The sequence below is a fragment of the Bos grunniens genome, chromosome 5 (genome assembly GCF_055505025.1).
Source record: "Bos grunniens cultivar Pamir isolate PY7600 chromosome 5, Bosgru_T2T1.0, whole genome shotgun sequence".
Taxonomy (NCBI): domain Eukaryota; kingdom Metazoa; phylum Chordata; class Mammalia; order Artiodactyla; family Bovidae; genus Bos; species Bos grunniens.
In genome coordinates this window covers 27235424-27256974 of record NC_141169.1, presented here as the reverse complement: position 1 = coordinate 27256974, position 21551 = coordinate 27235424, and the positions used below count along the sequence as shown (strand labels likewise).

The window sequence follows — 21551 nt, the reverse complement described above, 5'->3', positions numbered from 1 at the left end:
ACAGGCTTCCTGTCCTCAGGAGTCCCCAGTCTAGGGGCTCTTCGGCACATTTGTGCTTACCTTACCTATGAGTCTCTCAAAGATAGGACAGCGTCTCGCTGGTCTTGTGTCAGGCACTCACTGCAATGTCCACACCACCCAGTAGGAACTAAATATATCTTTACTGTAACAAGTGATTTCAAAGACTAACTACCTGTCAGAGTTCTTATAGGGACTGAATAGAAACCCTACTGTATATAGACTTCATACTGATAAATGCTCAGTCCTTGTCTTCCTTAGCTCATCAAAAGGATTTGAAATAGCTAATCACTAAACTCCCTGAAATACTTTCTTATCTTGGCTTACAGAACACCACACCCAGCTAACTCAGCTGGTTTTCCTCCTACCTGTTTGGCTGCTCATTCTCAGTGTCTCTTATGGGTCCCTTCTCATCTCCCTGACCTCTAAATGTTGGAGTACCCAGGGCTCAGTCTCGGAACTTCTCTTTTTCTACCTATGCACTCTGTCTTGACAATAGCATCTCATTCAGTTTCATGGCTTTAAAAACTAACCATCTTCTGCTGACTGCCAAAGTTGTACCTTCAGCTTTTCCTTGGAATTGCAGACCCATACAACTGCCTGGTTGACAGCACCACCTGCAAGCCTAAGAGGCTTCCAAATCTGAGCTCCTAATACACCAGCGAGTCCACTTGTTCCTACACTTGCCCCATCTCAGTCAATGGCAACTCTGTTCCTGTAAGGTGCTCAGGCCAAACAATTTGATGCAATTTTTTTGGGGGGGTGCAATTTTTGATTCTTCTTTTTCCTCACATATACTGTCCCATCTAGCCATCATCAAACCTTGTTACTCTAACTTCAAAATCTATCCTGAATTATATCCCTTCTCACCACTTTCACTACCACCAACCGGTACAAGGCTCCATCCTCTTTTGCTCATAACTGTGACAGTCTCTTAAGCAGACTGCCTGCTTCTGCCCGTTCATTCCTCATTCTCTACAGAGTGACCCTGTTCAAACTAAGTCAGATCAGTCACGTTGCTATTGTGCTGAAAACCCTCTAGTGGGTCCCCAAAGCAGAGCAAAACCTGAAGTCCTCTCTATGACCGATGAGGTCCTCCAGAAAAATGCTCCCGTTGCTTCTCCTGCCTCATCTCCAAATACTCTCTAGTCCCCATTCTCTCCAGTCTGGCCACACTAGCCTCCCTGATGATTCTAGAATGTGTGAGACATGCTCCCACTTTGGGTCTTTGCATTTGTTGCTGCTCTTGCTTGCAGTACTTTTCTCCCATATTAATGTGTGGCTAGCTCTCTCAATTCCTTAAAAGTCAAAAAACACCTCATCTAAAATTTCAACCCTGCTGCTAACATTTCATGTTCGTCTTCCCTGTTTTGTTTTTTTTCTTCTAAGCACTTACTCTTATCTGACATAATATATATTGTACCTATTTATCTCGTTTATTGTCTGTCTCACCCACTAAAATATAATCCCCTTACAGGCAGGGACTTTAATCTATTTGGTTCCATATTACGCCCTCAGCATGTAAAACAGTGCCTAGGACAGGTTCAATCAATATCTGCTGGATGAATGAATGTACTCTGAAGTACACATTAAAATTAAAATTGTTGTTCATTCACTAAGTCGTGTCTGACTCTTTGTGACCCCATGAACTGCAGCACGCCAGGCTTCCTTGTCCTTCACGATCTCCCAGAGTTTGCTCAAACTCATGTTCATTGAGTTGGTGATGCCACCCAACCACCTCATTCTCTGTCACTCCCTTCTCCTCTTGCCCTCAATCTTTTCCAGCATCAGGGTCTTTTCCAATGAGTTTTTATTTAAATTAAATGTAAATAGAGATGTTTAAAATTGGTGATGTGGTCACTCTCTTTTTATGGGAACATATCTTTGAAATGATAAAGAGAGTTAGTGGAAAAATAATTTAATATATCAAAATTTGATAGCCAACATTTCTATGAATTTAATTTGTAAAGGGAAATGATTAGTTTTTACTGTCCATAAACAAATTATTCACAGTAATTTTAATTTCAGGATTGTGCTTATCCTGAGCATGACTGTGACCAGCTCTTCCTAGCCCTATATTATGCGTTCACAGATTACAAGAAGAAACCAACATTATCCTGTCATTAGAAAGATAAAACATATCACCAAATCTCAATGCTTGACAAACCCCAAGGTATCATCTGCTGTTATATCCTCTTTAGACTAAGACGGTGGCTTTGGAATAAGGAAGAGCTGGATGTGAATCCTGGGTCTGCCACTTCACCAGCGGTGTAACTTCAGGTAAGAGACTAATATGAGTGAGTAGAAATGGAAGTAATATCTATTTCATGAGAGAACTGGGAAGATGGTTCAGTGCCTCATACAAAACAGGTACCCAATATATATTGCTACCCTTTATCTCCAAAAGGATAGTTAATTAGGATAACTACGCTGTTCTCAAAAATTTTTTTTGGCAGGACTGGTTGTTCCACAAAGGCTGCTCACTCATCTGTCTGGGCCCCCCAGAACATTCAGAATGGGGTTATAAAATTATAAACAGTTGAGACACTCATTACATGCAGTTTACTGACTGACTGACGTTGCTTAGGTTGTGAGCCACTCACCTAAATAGCCTTGAGTCTTTTTCTGTAGTGCTGTGACTGGGCAGTCTTTATGAGCTAACAGTAGCTGTTTCAACTGAGCCACCTCATTGCGTAGTAATGTGACTTCATTCTGAGGAGAAAGGTAAGAAAAGAATATGAAGAAAATGCATGCTCCACTCTTGAAGCCCCAGTGACTATCCTCAGAGTGAGGACAGAAGGCTGCCTGGATTTTCTCCTTCGAATCTAGAAAAGATCCAGCAAGGCTTCAGACAGCCCAGGGCCAACATGGCCACAAATTCAGTGACAGAAGCTGCTTTCAATGATAGTAGGAATTTTACACAGAAAACTTATTCCTTTGTAGGGTAAATATGATTGTACAAAAATTAATAATACATATGTCCTTTGACTAGTAAAGCCTACTTCTAGGAATCTATTTAACAGAGCTATTTACTCAACCGCATACAATGTACACTGCAGCACTGCTGTTCTGGCAAAAAATTAAAAACATTATAAATATCTGAATCTTATAACCAAACTATAGAATGCTACATTGTACAGCTATTGAAAAAAATGAGGTAGGTTCTCTGTATACATGACTAGATCTCAAGAAGATAACTGTTTCATGTTAAAACAGATATATAGTCCCTCTATGGCTCCCCAACAAAAGCTAAAAAATGAAAAAAATATTAGAAATATATATAGATCTGGTAGGTACAAACTTATCTACAAGGAATAGAATGAGACTGGGAAAGACATACTGAAGAGAGACTTTATTTTTAATCTATACTTCTGTGTGTGTATGTATGTATATACTACATATATGTTATATAAATATATTACCTTTGTAACTGAGTATTTTTAAAAAATCAGAAGAAGGGAATGATATTCAAGAAAATGTCTGGATTATAACTGTTCTATTTGTACTTGTGTGGTTTTTTTCTTAAGTGAAAGAAAGCTCATTCGGGGAAGAAACACACTTCATAGACAGAGTTAGGCCATCTCAGAAGGTCAGAGAGGCCTTCTTTCTTTCTTTATTAAGCTGCATTATCTGGACAAATACTTTCCCTCTAGGTGTTCCACTACCAGTCAGATTTTACTGATGATTTAAGAGAGCACCCTGGGGCACTTCATTTATTTTCCTTCATCCAAAAGGGTCTATGGATGACTCATTCTGTAGCTGATTTGGGATTAGATGGTGAGTGTCCTTTCCAGTCCCCAGGGAAGAGATTTCAAGTCTGACTGTTAAGACATTCGTTCTGTATTCTTCCTGGCATATGTTCTGAATCCATCTTAATTTAAAGAATTATCATCTTCTACTATATTGTCCCACTTTCTCATGATTCAACATCACTTTCCAGATTCAACAATCCTAATAAGCACCCAGGACCCACTCACACTCAGCTGAATGTTCTGAGAAGTGAGTTCCTCAGCCTTCTTCTCTAGGGAGGACACCCACAGCTTCCGCTTTTGACGGCAGCGGGAGGCTGCAGCCCGGTTGCGCTCCAGAAAGCGCTGTCGCCGCTCATCTGGATCTTCATCAACCGTGCGCCGACGTCGACCTCCAGTACTAGGAGTGGGTTGGGCTGGTGAGACCTGTTGCCCAGAAGGAAGAGGAGTTACTTGAAGATCTGCTTAAAGGATCTACCAGCCTCTGTCACCATAGCAAGTCTCCTCACTCTGTCCCTTAGCTTCTCTTCTGCAGTAGTTCCTCATTCTGCCTCCTGTTTCCTTTCAGTCTTCTCAGTTCCATACTTGGACAAACTATAGTTCAGTTGGAAACTGATTGTTTCTGAGACAGACAGACAAAAATGAAACTAGGATCATTTTTTGTTTCTTAACAGTGAATATGGTGGGCAGGGAAATTATAATCAGGAGAAGTGTCAGGGGAACTTTCAGGGAGACTGTAGAATAAAAAATTGGAGAATTACTGACTTGGCCAAGCAATACAGACAAAACAACTGCATGCTGTAAGTTTCAGAAAAGGAGAAGAGATTTTACCATCAGTGAGATATGAGCTATCATGGAGATATATGAATTAGCATATTCTTTTTTTTGCTGTACCACGAGGCTTGAGGGATCTCAGTTCCCTGACCAGGGACTAAACCTGGGCCGTGCCAGTGAAAGCCTGGAATCTTAGCCATTAGGCCACCAGGGAACCCCTAGTATACTCTTTTTATTTATAATCAGTTATTAGTCATCCTCAACAATGGCCCTGTTTCCTGCTTTGTTTGTTCTGTTTTTAAAGAGAAAAACATTTTTAAATCCCTTTACAAATTGGTGATTTAAGACCATCTTTTTTTATTTTTTAAAGTTTTTATTGAACTTATTCGACTTAGCTTTTTTTTTTTTTTTAATGTGTCTTTGGTCTCGAGGCATGTGGAACTTAGCTTCCAGACCAGGGATCAAACCTGTACTCCTTGCATTGGAAGGTGAAGTCTTAACCACTGGACCACCAGGGAAGTCCCCGAGACCATCTTTTTTAAAAAAAATACTTATTTTCGGCTGTGCTGGGTCTTCGTTGCTGCGCGTGGGCTTTTTCTAGTTGCGGTAAGTGGGGTCTACAGTTGCTTCGTGAGGCCTTCTCATTACGGTGGCTTCTCTTGCTGTGGAGCATGGGTCCTAGGGCACTCGGGCTTCACTGGTTGTGGTGCACGAGCTCAGCTGACCCATGGCATGTGGGATCTTCCCAGACCAGGGATCAAATTGGTATCCCTTGCATTTCAAGGTGTATTCTTAACTACCGGACCAATAGGAAAGCCTTTATCTTTTGTTTTTAAACTTTAGGCTGATGTCTCTTGTTTCTAAAGCACTTTTGAATCATCCTCCTTTTCTGTTAGCTGGTAGGTACTCAAAGAAGATAGACCAATCTTATAATAATGGCCAAAATTAAAATATAGAAAGGTTAGCCATCTGTATAAAAGAAACTATGTAATGTAAAACAATGCCAAAAATTAATTCTTCCCGAATCTGTTGCTATTAGAGAACATCTATATTGGTAGTTTCCAAATGCCAGAGCTCAAATCAGTTGCATGAGGATAAACATAAACTCATAAGAAAACAGAATCTTATTCTACTTTAGGCCCTACTGAATCATAGTCTCCAGTAATACAGATAATGAAGAGATAATTTTAATTATTCAGATTAATAGTCTCTCCCCCAAATGAAAAAAAGTGGAGAAGAAATTTCAAACTCATTTTAATGAGCTACAGGCCTTGGGGTTGCTGCTTCTTACTGTACTAAGGGAAGTTTACATAGATTCTCTTGTGATTTTCAACTTGCTCTTTGTTCTAAGCTCACTGGTGCACACGTAAAGACTGGCAATTGAGGGGGAGAATGGGGAAAAGGAAATGATGGATTCCTATTCTCTCATAGGCAACTTAATAATACATGCAGGGAATGGAGGTAAGAGAACAGACCAAGAGAAACTTGGGAAGAATAAGAAGGAAAGGAATTAGTGGTAACTAAAAACGAAGTCATGTCATTTCCTCAAGGGGAAGCAGCACAGTTTGGGCAAGGGGGCTGCTGCTTTACCATTTCTAGAAGGGACTGGCATCAGAAGGGGTTACAGGAAGGTGGGCAGGCTTAGCTTCTAACAAGAAAACTCAAATGAAAGCTTTTGTTGTTGGCCAAGCTTTAAGGCAGCATATGGTCATTAAATGTTAGGACATGTGGTGGTAACTGATGAAGCAGGTGGTGACATCAGGAAAAGGGGATGGGCCAAAGACCTAACTCCACAAACTAATACCAGGTTGTTGTCACCTAACCAGTACAGACAATATGAAACCAAGGCTTACTCGGTTTCCAAAGAAACTTAGTAAAACTGAGGCCTCCTTGAAAAAAAAGAATTGGGCTTCTAAAGAAGATCTCTCTGGCTTTTTTAAGACTTTAATTTCTCCTGATAAAAAAAGATTAAATCGATAAGGAAAAAGTGTTTTTCAGGGTATGTGTTTGTTTACTGAGCCATCTTAATGCTGTGACATCATATTTTATTAATATATTGTATAATATATTGTATCTGATTTTTGTATAAATATAATCAGTTAAGTTTTTTGGGGGGTTGGTGGGGGTTAAGATAGGAGAGACTAGAGACTTTGTTGTATAAAGTAGCTTGAAATGAGGTTCGGTCACATTTTAGAGGGCTCTACAGATACAGCACTCACATGTAGAAATAACAAAAAAGCAGAAAACAAAAACTGAGACCTCCTCTGTGGCAGTTCTGCATTATCCAATCTGCTTGCATTTGTCTAACAAAAGGACAGATAAAGCAGAGTGCATTTTGCTGTCAAACTGTCAACAAGAAACAAAGTGCAAGTCGAAGCCCAGAAGGCTGAAATCCATTCCTCCTTCATTTTCCTGCTCCTTGAAAAAACAGATATGACCTAAAGAGTAACAGCGACAAGCTGGTTCCCCCATCAAGGGTCTAACTGACCTGTGGCTGGGCCGGGGATGGGGCGTCAGGGTGCTGGATGAGGATCTGGCTTTGCTCTGGACGGGCCGTCACCATGGTGCTGGCAGTCCCCACCACCATTCCACAACCACCATTGATTGAGGAGACTTGGTGGGTTAGGGTAGCTTTTAGTCTCTGTGGTAAAAGATAAGAAAAAATAGCTTGTCAAAGGTGAGATTTTATTAAGGGTGAGAAAAGTGGGCTTAGATTTTATTACTGGCCTTACAGACAAAATTCCCACAGTGATTTTCCCTTAACAAAGGGATTAAAAGAAAATGACATAGAGAGAAAGAGTGCCCATGATCCCTAAAATACCTACTCTGTTCCCTCATTATCATCCTGGGCACAGTTGGAGGGTGGGGGTTGTTGAACCGATAGAGTCCAGATGAAAGCTCTACCCTGGAACCTGGCCAGGGGCTGGTTACGCAGTTATTCACCTCTTGGCCAGCTCTCCTGCCCACTCATCCACCCTCCATCTGTCACCCTGGAACTGAAACAGCAAGAGTTCCATCCAAACAATCTGTGCTGCTTCTTTTCACTGCCATGGCCTGTGTACCAGGCTCTAAAGGTGGAAGAGAGGAGATAAGAGTCATGAATCAGGGTCTATTCTTCTCCAGACCCGGCAACTGGGTAGGTCTTTTAGCTCTGCAAGCCCCAGAAGATACCACTTCTTTCAGAGGGGCCAGCATTGCTCCAGGTTGGGATGTACTTACCATCTTGGCTTCTGATGGCATAGGGTGGCCAGAGGGAGAAATGGAACCACTGCTGTTAACTGGTGGGCCAGGGATACCAGGAATGTTGGGCACCATAGACACAGGTCTGGCCAGCTGGATCAAGAAAAGGAAGAAAAATCAGAAGGGGACATAATGCTATTAGTGGGGCAACAACTTCCCCAAATGAAGTGCTTTTGAGGCTGGCACATTAGGGCCTGTTCTATGCACCCTGTCCATGGGGCATGCAGAAAGTCTGGGAAATACCTTCCCTCATGGAGCACCACAGGATAGGGGATCTAATCCTTCAGTGCTGTGACAGTTTCTATGGGAAAGGCTGAGACTGTGTCTTGAGGAAAGTGGTGGGCAATTTGTGAGGTACTTAGTGCCAAGTGAAATAAGCCAATCAGCAGGCTGGCAAGATCAATTCCTAGACCAGGAGCCAACGGTCCAGATGAGCCTTTGTCTAGTGTTCCATAGTGCTGGATTGGCAGAGGTTAGTGAAAAGTATGGGCAGGCCGCCATGCTCAACTAATACAGACCAGAGCCCATGTTTCCCTGGGGCTCATGTGTGTTTATGAGCATTCAGGTGGAAGGGAGGGGTTCGTGTGTTGGTAGGGTTGGCTGCCCCAACTACAGAACTCACCGATATAACAGAAGGCATCTGTACTGGAGGCCCTGGCAGCACAGGCATGGTCTGTCCATTAGCAAGATGCATGACGAGAGGGAGGGAGCCGGTGGGAGACCTAGAGGAGATATAAAGTGAAATGTTCACAATACAGACTCTTTTGCCAATGATCTTCCTCCTGTAATTATAGCAGATTTCCCAGTCTTTTCTAGTTATGGTAACACTGTAAAATGTTGACACCCTCATGATGGCAGATAAAGCAGGGAATGCTACTTACCTTACCTTATAGATGGAGAGAAATGGCAAGACCTTTACACCTTGCAAATTAAGCAAACATCACTGAATTCAAGTGGGTGGGAAGCTAACTACTGAGTCTAGAACAAATAAATAAACATTCCTACACTGGCATGTATAAATTCTGTGCTATCTTAGATAAGGACTACTTCTACCAAAGTTGCCGTTTTGCAAGGCTGTGTCATATGATAGCCAAATCTGAGTAAGTTACTCCTGTTCCTTTCCATGTTTTGTTCTACTCTAAGAAGGAAGCCATTCCTTTGTATTTTTCTTAATGGGTCTAGAGAACAATAAGCTTTCAGAGGCTGAAGCCTGACAACAGCCTCTTTAACCCATGGGTACCTGGAGACAGGATCTTAAGTCATCCCATTAGGAAATCTGCATGGGCCACGCTAGGAGTGAAGACAAATAGACAAAATTAGGGATAGCAAAGACCAAGAGCCTTAACTGGGACTCAGGGGAACAACCAGACTTAAAAAAGATGACTTAATGGGTTTCAGCCCCTCATTCAGTAGTTCCTCCATAAACTTCTATAAAATTGAGGCCAAGAACTAAATATATACTTCCCTGTGTGACCTCAACCATTATAATGAACTTCCTAAAGTTCAAAGGATTCTTCTTTTAGGCTGAATAAGTATTAAACCTCCAAATTAAGGAAGTACACGCTCAAATAAATACTTGCTTGCCTACCAAAAAGGTAAAGAAGATTCTGTTTATGGAGTGAAAAAAATTCATTTTGAGACACAATCTCAGTAACTTGTTTCCCTTGAGAATTCAGAAACAGTCTCTATTTTATAAAATAATTTCATACAGAGCAAAGAGATTTAAGCTTTGCTGCTTCTCCCTGCTCTCTATACTTACCCCAGTTGCCTGTTAGATGGGGGAGCCTGTGTGATGACGGAGGTTGGGGAAGGAAGGGTTGGGTGAAGTGGATCATAGCCCAAATGGAGAGGCAGGGAGCCCGGGCGTACGATGGTAGGCGTGGGAGTAGAGATCACAACAGGCTTTGGGGCAACATCCTGGGGAGAAGAACCAACAGATCACAAAATGCTTTAAGGGGTGCTTATAGGGAAATACAGAGCTGGTAAAATCTAGTATAAATTTATTGGAAAGAGCACTCAGGCTACTAAGGTAAATCGTGACCTGATTCCATGGTGATCATGGATCCACACCTCACTAACCCATTCAGAAGGAATGATGAGTTAAGACCTCTGGTTATCTCCCTTCCAGGGATAATGGCAATATGAGTGGGATGACAGTTGGAAGACCACTTGAAATCTCTGTAGAAGCATTACAGTATCATATAAATTCTAAGGAGTGACATAATTTTTGTTTGTTTTGGGGCCATGCTGTGCAGCATGTAGGATCTTAGTTCCCTGACCAGGGATTGAACCTGTATCCCCTGTAGTGGAAGCATGGAGTCTTAACCACTGGACCAAAAGGGAAACCCCAGGAGCATTATAATTTTTCATAATCTAGGTACTTTCATTCTAAACCTGATGCTCAAGTGTCCACTGATCCCTAATGGGAAAAGACAAGCGTAAGACTGGCAATAAGGCAATCCAGTATCTCCCATAGACCACTTAAAAAAAGGGCTACGGAAGTCTGAATAATGACCATATTGTGATAAAACAAACCGCTTCCCATTGTTAACCCATTAGGACCGTAGACTGCCAGTGCCCACAGTGGCCCTGAAAACATCTCTAAGCAGCCTCTAGGACCTGGCTGCTGCTGGAAAGAGGAGGAGGGGAGGATAGCTGCAGTGTTTATGGAGGGGATAGTTTTGAGATGTTAGCAAACTAGTTTTGGAGAGGTTAAGATGAGGTACAGATGCTCTATCCACAGTGGATGCTAAATAATAACCACAGTAGAGACTGGAAGGGGCCATAAGGAGACTCCTGAGGTTCTGATAATATTTTCAAAGTGTTGGTTATATACACTGTAGACTGTGAAAATTCAGTAAGCTGTATACTCACAATTTATGTGCTTTTCTGTATGTGTACTATATTTAAATAAATTTATAAAAAAAAAATCTCACAAAGTGTTTGCTTCAAAAAAGTAACACTAAGAATTCTGATAAATATTTCCTTCGAATCACTTAAAAATGTTCCTTTGGGAAGATTTTTTTTTCTAAATGGTTTAATGTTCAATTTATGAATTATGTGATTTTTCATTTTCACTTATTAATTGAAGTAGTACAACATATATGATCTAGTACAATATACATAAAGTATATAAACTTAAAGGATAAAACACAAATACATATGTAAAATAAAAACAAAGCCCATTTTTAGCACCCCAGAACATTCTCCTGTGTTCCTTCCTAATTCATACCTTCCCTCAAGAGGTAAAGGGTTTCCTCCACTTAAAAATAAATAAATTAAAAAAAAAAAAAAAGAGGTAAAGAGTTGAAGATGAATTCTATCATCTTCAAATAGTTTTGCCTCTTCTTTACTTTTTTTTTTGGCTATACGGCATGTGGGATGTGAGCTCCCCAACCAGGGATCAAACCTGTGCCTCCTACATTGGGAGCTCAGAGTCTTAACCAATAGATTGCCAGTGAAGTCCCAGTTTTGCCTATTCTTGAATCTGATGTAAATGGCTTCACATGGTACGTACTTTTGTGTCTGAAATTTGTTGTTGTTCAACATAATGTCCACATTGCCGTATATATCATTAGTCTATTCTTTTTTTAATGCCATGTGGTATTCCATTTTAGAAATATACCACCATTTATTTATTCCCTTGTTGAAAGACATTTGGACTGCTTCCAGTTTTTTTACTATTATGAATATGAATTAAATTGAAGAAAGTGGGGGAAAACCACTAAAGCATTCAGGTATGACCTAAATGAAATTCCTTATGATTATACAGTGGAAGTAAGAAATAGATTTAAGGGACTAGATCTGATAGAGTGCCTGATGAACTATGGAGGTTCATGACATTGTACAGGAAACAGGGATCAAGACCATCCCCAAGAAAAAATAATGCAAAAAGCAAAAATGACTGTCTGAGGATGCCTTACAAATAGCTGTGAAAAGAAGAGAATCAAAAAGCAAAGGAGAAAAGGAAAGATACAAGCATCTGAATGCAGAGTTCCAAAGAATAGCAAGGAGAGATAAGAAAGCCTTCCTCAGCGATCAATGCCAAGAAATAGAGGAAAACAACAGAATGGGAAAGACTAGAGATCTCTTCAAGAAAATTAGAGATACCAAGGGAACATTTCATCCAAAGATGGGCATAATAAAGGATAGAAATGGTAGGGACCTAAGAGAAGCAGAAGATATTAAGAAGAAATGGCAAGAATACACAGAAGAACTGTACAAAAAAGATCTTCATGATCCAGATAATCACGATAGTGTGATCACTCACCTAGAGCCAGACATCCTGGAATGTGAAGTCAAGTGGTCCTTAGAAAGCATCACTACGAACAAAGCTAGTGGAGGTGATGGAATTCCAGTTGAGCTATTTCAAATCCTGAAAGATGATGCTGTGAAAGTGCTGCACTCAATATGCCAGCAAATTTGGAAAACTCAGCAGTGGCCACAGGACTGGAAAAGGTCAGTTTTCATTCCAATCCCAAAGAAAGGCAATGCCAAAGAATGCTCAAACTACTGCACAATTGCACTCATCTCACATGCTAGCAACGTAATGCTCAATATTCTCCAAGCCAGGCTTCAGCAATATGTGAACCGTGAACTTCCTGATGTTCAAGCTGGTTTTAGAAAAGGCAGAGGGACCAGAGATCAAATTGCCAACATCTGCTGGATCATGGAAAAAGCAAGAGAGTTCCAGAAAAACATCTATTTCTGCTTTACTGACTATGCCAAAGCCTTTAACTCTGTGGATCACAATAAACTGTGGAAAATTCTGAAAGAGATGGGAACACCAGACCACCTGACCTGCCTCTTGAGAAACCTATATGCAGGTCAGTAAGCAACAGTTAGAACTGCACATGGAACAACAGACTGGTTCCAAACAGGAAAAGGAGGACGTCAAGGCTGTATGTCACCCTGCTTATTTAACTTATATGCAGAGTACATCATGAGAAATGCTGGGCTGGAAGAAGCACAAGCTGGAATCAAGACAGCGGGGAGAAATATCAATAACCTCAGATATGCAGATGATACCACCCTTAGAGCAGAAAGTGAAGAAGAACTAAAGAGCCTGTTAATGAAAGTGAAAGAGGAGAGTGAAAACGTTGGCTTAAAGCTCCACATTCAGAAAACTAAGATCATGGCAAATGGTCCATTACTTCCTGGCAAATAGATGGGGAAACAGTGGCTGACTTTATTTTTTGGGGCTCCAAAATCACTGCAGATGGTGATTGCAGCCATGAAATTAAAAGACACTTACTCCTTGGAAGGAAAGTTATGACCAACCTAGACAGCATATTAAAAAGCAGAGACATTATTTTGTCAACAAAGGTCCGTCTAGTCAAAGCTATGGTTTTTCCAGTGGGCATGTATGGATGTGAGAGTTGGACTATAAAGAAAGCTGAGCCCTGAAGAATTGATGCTTTTGAACTGTGGTGTTGGAGAAGACTCTTGAGAGTCCCTAGGACTGCAAGGAGATCCAACCAGTCCATCCTAAAGGAGATCAGTCCTGGGTGTTCACTGGAAGGACTGATGTTGAAGCTGAAACTCCAATACTTTGGCCACCTGATGCGAAGAGCTGACTCCTTTGAAAAGACCCTGATGCTGGGGAAGATTGAGGGCAGGAGGAGAAGGGACGACAGAGGATGAGATGGTTGGATGGCATCACCGACTCAATGGACATGAGTTTGGGTGAACTCCAGGAGTTGATGATGGACAGGGAGGCCTGGTGTGCTGCGGTTCAGGGGTCGCAAAGAGTCGGACACGACTGAGTGACTGAACTGAACTGAACTGATGAATACAACTGCTATGAACATCCTTATATACTTCTTTTGGTGGACATATGCACTAATTTCTCTTCCATACAGACTTAGAAGTGGAGTTGCTGGGTCAGAGAATAGGTGTAATTTATATAAATCCTCTAAACAATGAACATTTATTTAAACATAATCAATCCTTCTGTATCACACTGTGTTTATACAACTATCACATCAAAACATCATCTACCAATTAAGTTTTAGATGACTCTTGGTAAACAGCTTTACCTTCTCCTTAAGCGGTGGGGAGCAGGGGCTAGAGGCAGGACTGTCAGGTGGGGATGAGTCTACCTCCACTGGCTCTTCTTCTTTGATTTTGATGTCTGGTGTAGAAGGCAGAGACATGTCAAGGGGCCCAGAAGCAGCCTGTTAAAAGAGAGAAATGAGCACAGTTCAATCCCATGATTCCCTTCAGGTTTAATCTATATCTTCCCAGTTAAAAGATGAGTGAATATACTTCTAAGAAGTTCAATCCTTGGTCAAAGCACCAAACTGAAAGTCAAAGAAATGTGGAACCCAGGTTTTACACACAACTGTGGCCAAATCGTTTAACTTCTCAGGGCTTCTGTTTCCCAACTATAAAATGAAGTTATTTACACCTGCCTCACCATGGATGAACACTGATAAAGATTCTGAAAGGAGGGGAAAAAAACCTTTAAATGCCTATGAAGACCCTGAAAGGAGAAAATAAAAAAAAGATGTCATTTATCCATCACATTCTATGATTATTTTTTAGGAAAGCACAACGATTTCTGAATCCAGTGCGTTCCTATTCTCAACCAGCTCCACTGGCTACTAGAGAGCTGTGAACACTTTTTCTGCCAATCAGAATGACTAGGTTACCCAATTATCAAAAGCAAACAAAAAAAAGTTGGCTATTAAAGTACTGTCAATGAAAGAGGAAATATCTTTTCTGGGGAACTCTCCATGCTTGATGGTGTTCTCACCCCCAAATCTGATGCTAGACGCTAGAAGCTAGGAAGATAGGGTTTTGGGGTAACAAAGAAAGGAAAGGCTGATCATTTGATCAGTCAAAGAAACTAGAACTTGGGACTAGGGGCAGGACTGGAGAAAACTAGAAGGGAAAGAGTACTCTTCTGGCAGTGGTGCAATCACCTCACAGAACTGGGGAGCCATAAGTGGCTCTGAAGAGAACAATAAACCATCTAAGACGACCCTGATACTGCACAACAGGGAGGCTGGCATTGCAGTTCAGTTTCATGACAAAGTGGATTCTTGGTTCTATTCTTCCCACATCCTAGGCTTCTTGGTGAAAGAGGAGCTTGTTTTTAATTTATCCCTTGCTATTTTAATCACTAGAAATCCTGGTATTTGAGTGAATTGAAGATAATCTGGTATCTACTACATTAGAGAAGGTGGTAATGGTTCTTTCTCTCCAATCTGATAAGGATGAGCAACAGCAAAGATGGTTTCAATTTCTGCCCTCATTTTTTTCTACACAGATGTCAGGTCCAAGTGGGCTAATTCTTGGATCCCTGAAGTCAGAGGGTGGTGGGAAGGAGAGGCCTCTTAAGTAAATACAACCACAAGTTTAAAATCTCCTAGAGGCATCTCCTAGAAAAGTTGTGGTTCAGAGAAGTTTTGGGCTCATAAAACACTCCTGGAGATAATTTTCCACTGAGCCTATGCTTCTTATCAAGAAGAGGTGAAGACCACTCCTGACCAAGCAGGGAGAAACACCAAGAGATGCCCAGTGAGTAAAGGCATGATTGACTGTGTCAACTGAGCTAAAAGGGCAGTGGAAAAGACTTGGAGCCTTTAAAAAGAGGCTAATTTTCTTGAATTTCCCTATAATGAGTTTGGTTTAAAATCCTTCACAACCTGGTGGAAACAATTTGACTGATTTCTTTGGGGCGAGGAAGAAATGACAGGGGGGATAAAGTAGAGAAACTGTAAAATAAAATTATACCACATAGATTGTAAGCAAGTGACTGATAAAAAGAATGACGAACAGACCACCGCAAGTTCTGCCATTTGAAAGGAGAACTACAAATATATGCCACTGAGTTTCCCCCCACTTTCTTTTAATATGTGGGAGATAACAGGAAATGAAGATGACAGAAAGCTATAGAACTTGGAAGGACCCCCAGTGATAGGAACACTTCATTCTTATAATTTAAGATGGATGGAAAAATTGTGCACAAACTCTTTTGATTTACCTGCTGATAGCTTATAGTGAATGGTGTTGGATTTGTGGCCTCGAGAGGAGAGAATTTCGATCTGGGGCCAGAGACAAGGCTTGATCACTCAGAGTTTTGTGTAGCAGAAGTTTTATTACAGTGAAAAGAGACAGCTTCTGACATAGACATCAGAAGTGGGCAATGAGTGCCCCAATCACTAGTTCGGGTGGGGCTTTATATACTTTTTCAGTTGGTACCATCAATAGATCAAAAGAGTATCTTAAGGTTGTAAAGGTCTTATCAGACCCACTGGGACAACATAATCTTAAAATAATAGGATTAGTCAGAAGGTTTCTATTAATGGGAAGCATGTCTCCAAGAAAGATACATTGTTGCTGCTGCTGCTAAGTCAATTCAGTCCAGTCAACTCTGTGCGACCCCATAGAGGGCAGCCCACCAGGCTCCCCCATCCCTGGGATTCTCCAGGCAAGAACACTGGAGTGGGTTGCCATTTCCTCCTCTGAGATACATTGTTGTTATATAATAATTATATACTATATACAGAGCTTAAGGAAAAACACACCATTGAGCAAGATGTGCTGTTCTGTTGTGTAATCCTTAGCTCTGGACTTAAAGTTGGTCTCAGTAGAAACAGATTGTTGCCATAACAACTCAGAGCTTTCCAAGGGCCCTGGTCTCCTTATCAACATACCTAAGAATAAGCTCTCTCACTGCTACCTCCCTCTTAGAGGGGAAGAGTCCTCCCTGGAAATTTTTTCTTAAGTCTTGGCTTTCCTGTATTCTGGTAAGATTCCATGCCTCACTGCACCCTGCAATTATGGGAGGTACACGTGTTAATGTGTGTGTTCTGAGATAGAGATATTGGAATTTTTTCTGAATTATTATGGAAAAGATACCTGATTTTAAGTAGTGACTAATAACCCAGAATTATAATTCTAAAATAGAGTAAACTTTAACTTTTTCTTTTGCCCCCAAACCCCTTATTCCATGGGAACTATTTTTCTTTGACTCTGCTTCTTGAACTATTTCCTCTGATCTTCCAAACTAAAGGATTCTCTAGGGATCTTGAATATAAAGGTTAAAATCAGGATCACAGCATCTCAGAATCTGAAGTGATTCCAGTATTTTAATCCTCTCCACAATATCTATCCTAAGAGACCTCCATATAATTGGACATACCTTGTGATAGCTTCCTATCCTGATCCTATTTCTACTTCTAGGCCACAGAGAGTAAGTTTAACCCCTCTCTTACACAAAAACTCTTCAACTATTTGAAGACTGCAATTTTGTTTCAATAAAATTTCTTTTCACACTTCCCTGGTGGTTCAGGGGTTAAGACTCCACATTCCCACTGCAGGGGGCATGGGTTTGATTCTTGGTTGGTGAACTAAGATCCCAATGCCACTGCTGCTGCTGCAGCTAAGTTGCTTCAGTCGTGTCCGACTCTGTGCGACCCCATAGACGGCAGCCCACCAGGCTCCTCCATCCCTGGGATTCTCCAGGCAAGAACACTGGAGTGGGTTGCCATTTCCTTCTCCAATGCATGAAAGTGGAAAGTGAAGGTGAAGTCACTCAGTCGTGTCCGACTTTTAGTGACCCCATGGACTGCAGCCCACCAGGCTCCTCCGTCCATGGGATTTTCCAGCCGAGAGTACTGGATGGGTTGCCATTGCCTTCTCCCCCAATGGCACTGGGTGTGGCCAAATCAAAATAAGAAAATAAAACAGGAGACAAGTATGATCCTTTCTATGCAATAAAATGTGTATGCAGGAAAAAAAAAAAAGCGGTTTCCTTAAATGTTCCCAAAGTGACCTAATTTCTGATTCTTTCACCATCCTGGCTGATCTCCTTTGAAAGGCTTTTAAGAACATCCTTCCTTAAGCTTAATGTCTTGACTATTACTACAGAGTTACTCGGAGGTAGGAGTTACATACACTGAAACAAAGAAGAGTCAAAATTCAGTAAATGTCTACTGATTGGCTGACTGAATAAAACAATCCAAGTGAGAAGTCTGATTAGCGCAGAAAAGAGTGGGATTTGGAAAAAAACAAAAACAAAAAAACCCATTATATAACAAAATTTGAGTAACATATCCAGAACAAAAATAGTTTAAAAAATAGATTACTGAACAACGTCCACTAGAAGGGCAAGGAAACTGGTTTTTGATGAAGACCCAACACTTGTGCTTATCCATCACCTGGACGCCCTAAAGACTTGAATGGCTGACAAGGGTAAGTGAGTATTATCTGGTTCTATAGAACCAAGCCCATAATTTGTTGCTTTAACCAATTATGCAAATTATCCCAGGGCACAGTGCAAGTTGCCTAGATCTGAACACCACCAGTTTTTTAGCAAAAGTCCCGCCTCTTGCCTTTTTTTCATCTTCATCTGCAGCTTTTTTGAATTCATGTTCAAAGGAGTTAGCTAGTTCATTGAAGAGTCCCACCTCTTCACAGTTCTTCAGGAATCGAGTTGGAGTAGGAGTTTGATCTGTAGACATGAAAAGAAAAGGAACCTTTATTTTAGTTTTGATCTGAGATTAAAACTAGAGAGCACATCAAGAACACATTTTTATTCTTCTGTTTGGAAAGAATCTCTATGTTTAGGCAGATTTGGTTTTATGGAGCACTAGTCAGTAAAGACTGGTGTTAGGCCACCAGAGGGTGTCTGTGCTGTGTTGCCTCAAGGCCAGCAGAGGGACGACAGAACAATGTTTCGTTGTGTGGCTATCTATATGTAACCACCTTTCTCTCAGAGGCTGGTTTCAGCTCCCTCACCCCCAAAACAAAACAAAAACTGCCCACCCAGGTGGAGTCTGTGAAACTTTTAGGTGGGAAAATCAAGTACAGTTAAGTGACATTTTCTCTTTACACTTATTCTCTGCTAGGTCTGAAGTGAGTAGGTGTAAGCAGATGGACACTAAAATCTGATGAGGAGAAGAGACTGAGGATCAGATGGCTGAGTCTACTTGCTAAAGCTACCAAGTAAGAAATGGTGCCTTGTTTTTCAGCTGTCACTAAGGTAAGAGTCTGTTACCTTCTTGAAGGCATTCCAGGCACATCTAGGGGCTGGGGAACAAGATAGCAAGATCGTGAGCTAGAAAAGGAAACTGCAAACAATAGACCTCACTGCATGGAGACCTGGGACCAAGAGCAAATTCCGGAAACCAGGATATTTGGATTTAGATTTGCCAGCCAAAATATCCTCTCAGAGGCTGCACAAATCTTTCCTCAGCCCGCTGCCTCTGCCCTTGGGAAGAAGGAGGCTCTGGGTAACCCACGGGAACTTTTCAAGCAACTTGAATTTTAGATTTGAGCTTCTCTCTCCCCATCCTGTTTTTCTCGTTTTCCTCTCTTGCATGCTAAGTTGCTTCGGTCGTGGCTGACTCTTGGTGATCCTATGGACTGTAGCCCACCAGGCTCCTCTGTCTATGGGATTCTCAAGGCAAGAATACTGAAGTGGGTTGCCATGCCCTTCTCTGGGGAATCTTCCTGACCCAGGAATTGAACCCATATTTCTTATATCCCCTGCGATGACAGGTTCTTTACCACTAGTGCCACCTGGGAAGCCCCTTTTCTCTCTTAGGTCAGTTGTATCTTGTTCTCTGGTCCTAACTCAATTATGACGGTTTTCCTTGCACTGCTAATCACCTTGGGGATTCATTTCATATTCCAAACCACTAAACCGAATGATAGGGATAGAATGATGTTTAAACAATATTTTAAGGAGTGAGACCTGGGGCTAAAATCACTCCTCCTAGCATGATCAATTGGGAATAGTCCAGTGGGATTTTCCATGGAAACAACGTAACTTTTTTTTTTTTTAATTTAAACAAAACTTCTTCTGAATCAGAGTGTTTGGAAAACTTACCACTAACCTCCCAAAATAGTTTTAAAAGGTTCTCTGGCAGCTTTGGTTGGCCAACGATAAAGCCACTTTCCCTCCATCCCCGGGTGAGTGGAGGTAATATTCCCTTATGCATAGAGAGTACTTCAGTAAGGCCACATTAAAAAATCACAACTCAAGTGGAACAGGACGGGGCAGCTAAGGGCATGGTTACAGCAGAAGAGGGCCTTTTGGATCTCTGATCTGAGGCTCATATAAACTTTTTCCATTCTTGAACAGCCAGCCAGAAAATGTATATAAGAAAACCCTTAGCTTGCTCTGATGATTCCAGAGAAATCAACAGGTGTTTATTGAATGCTTTCTGTGTTTTGCTGCTGTATGTATAAACTGTGTGTACATTTGGGGGAGGGGGAGAGGGAGAGATAGAAGTATAGGAGTTTGGGCCAAAAAGAATGGTTCTTGCCATAGAGAACTAAGAGGATGTTTTATAGTTGAAGAAATAAAATTAATTTATATAGAGAGTATCACAGAATACAAAAGATATGTGCCATGTATGGCACAGAATAAAACTGTTACAGAAATAAAGACAAATTAATGGCGGAGCAATTAGGAAAGATTTCAAGAACTGGGACTTGAGCTGGGCCTTAAAGAATGGCTTCAGAGGGTAGATGAGAGAGAAAGATTAGTAGGCTAAGAGGACTCAGGCAGGTGAAGGCACAGAGAGAAGCAGGTATGGCACCAATATATAGATGAGGAGAAAAAGGTATGTGCAGGTCAAAAGACAGTCATGTTAGGGACATAAGTTGCATTTAAAGATGGGTAAATACCGCAGGGCAAGGTTATAGAAAGCTTGAAAACCCAAATAAAAATAGCCTTAAAGTAAGAGAAAATAGGAAGATAATGACAGATTTTGAGCAGAGGACAAGAATTTCAGTAAGTCTGGCTTTTCAACAGAATGCAAGATGGATTAGAATGAGAGACCAGTCAAGGAGGCCAGCTAGAAGACTATGGAGGGATTCAAGCACACTGATGGTGGATGGCAGGAAGCACAGAAAGGAACACAACAGTCAGAAGTGAAGAAAGAATAAAACGATACAAGATTGTGAGAATATTGATATCACTGAATATCAAAGCGGAGGAGCTGGTTTTGAGGACAAGGAATTCCTTAACTGACAGTCACTGACATGAATATCTGAAAACAGAAAGATAGCCAAGTAAGTGTTCAGTAGGGGCTGAAATACATGTGAGGTACCAGGTCTTAATTTGGAGATATGAGAATCACCAGACTAGATAGGAGAGCTGAAATGGGCAGTGGGATGAATGCCCTGAAACAGAAGGCAAAGAATAACAGGAAAATAGTTTATCTCTTTGGGACTGTCCTGTGTCATTTTCTCTCCCCACTCATGGAGGGTGGCATAGGCATTTCCACACATTTGGAATAACCTCTCCAGCTTGATAACTCTGCCCCAAATTTGGTGTGTGTGTTCAGTCATTAAGTTGTGTCCAACTCTTTGCAACCCCATGGACTGTAGCATGCTGGGCTTCCTTGTCCTTCACTATCTCTTGGAGTTTGTCAAATTCATGTCCATTGAGTTGGTGATGCCATCCAACCATCTCATCCTCTGTCGCCCCGTTCTCCTCCTGCCCTCAATCTTTCCCAGCATCAGGGTCTTATTTTCCAATGAGTCGGTTCTTTGTACCAGGTAGCCAAAGTTTTGGACCTTCAGCTTCACCATCAGCCCTTCCAATGAATATTCAGGGTTGATGTCCTTGAGGATTGACTGGTTTGATCTCCTTGCTGTCCAAGGGACTTTCAAGAGCCTCAAATTTACCTGCTGCATAAACTTCTTCGATCAATTTCACTTAATAATAATTCTCTGAGTACTGATGCTGTTTGTATTATTCACTTATACTTGACTTAAAAATACTAAAATTTTTTCCATATATACATG

At 41.2% G+C, this 21551-nt stretch overlaps 1 protein-coding gene across 12 annotated transcripts in view; it reads right to left on the bottom strand.

Annotated features, from left to right (window-relative positions):
* Positions 1-21551, bottom strand: part of LOC147371495 (cyclic AMP-dependent transcription factor ATF-7) — a 95254-nt gene that overhangs the window by 7355 nt on the left and 66348 nt on the right. For 7 of the 12 annotated variants that reach the window (XM_086399183.1, XM_086399181.1, XM_086399184.1 and 4 more), the window contains 8 exons: positions 18125-18243; positions 13820-13957; positions 9541-9698; positions 8404-8503; positions 7761-7874; positions 7030-7182; positions 3996-4193; positions 2622-2730 (listed from right to left, as the gene is read on the bottom strand). In XM_086399183.1, coding sequence (XP_086255309.1) covers positions 2622-2730; positions 3996-4193; positions 7030-7182; positions 7761-7874; positions 8404-8503; positions 9541-9698; positions 13820-13957; positions 18125-18243 — 1089 coding nt within the window. The remainder of the gene's footprint in view (positions 1-2621; positions 2731-3995; positions 4194-7029; positions 7183-7760; positions 7875-8403; positions 8504-9540; positions 9699-13819; positions 13958-18124; positions 18244-21551) is intronic. The other 5 variants (XM_086399188.1, XM_086399192.1, XM_086399190.1 and 2 more) reach the window with 1 other exon arrangement.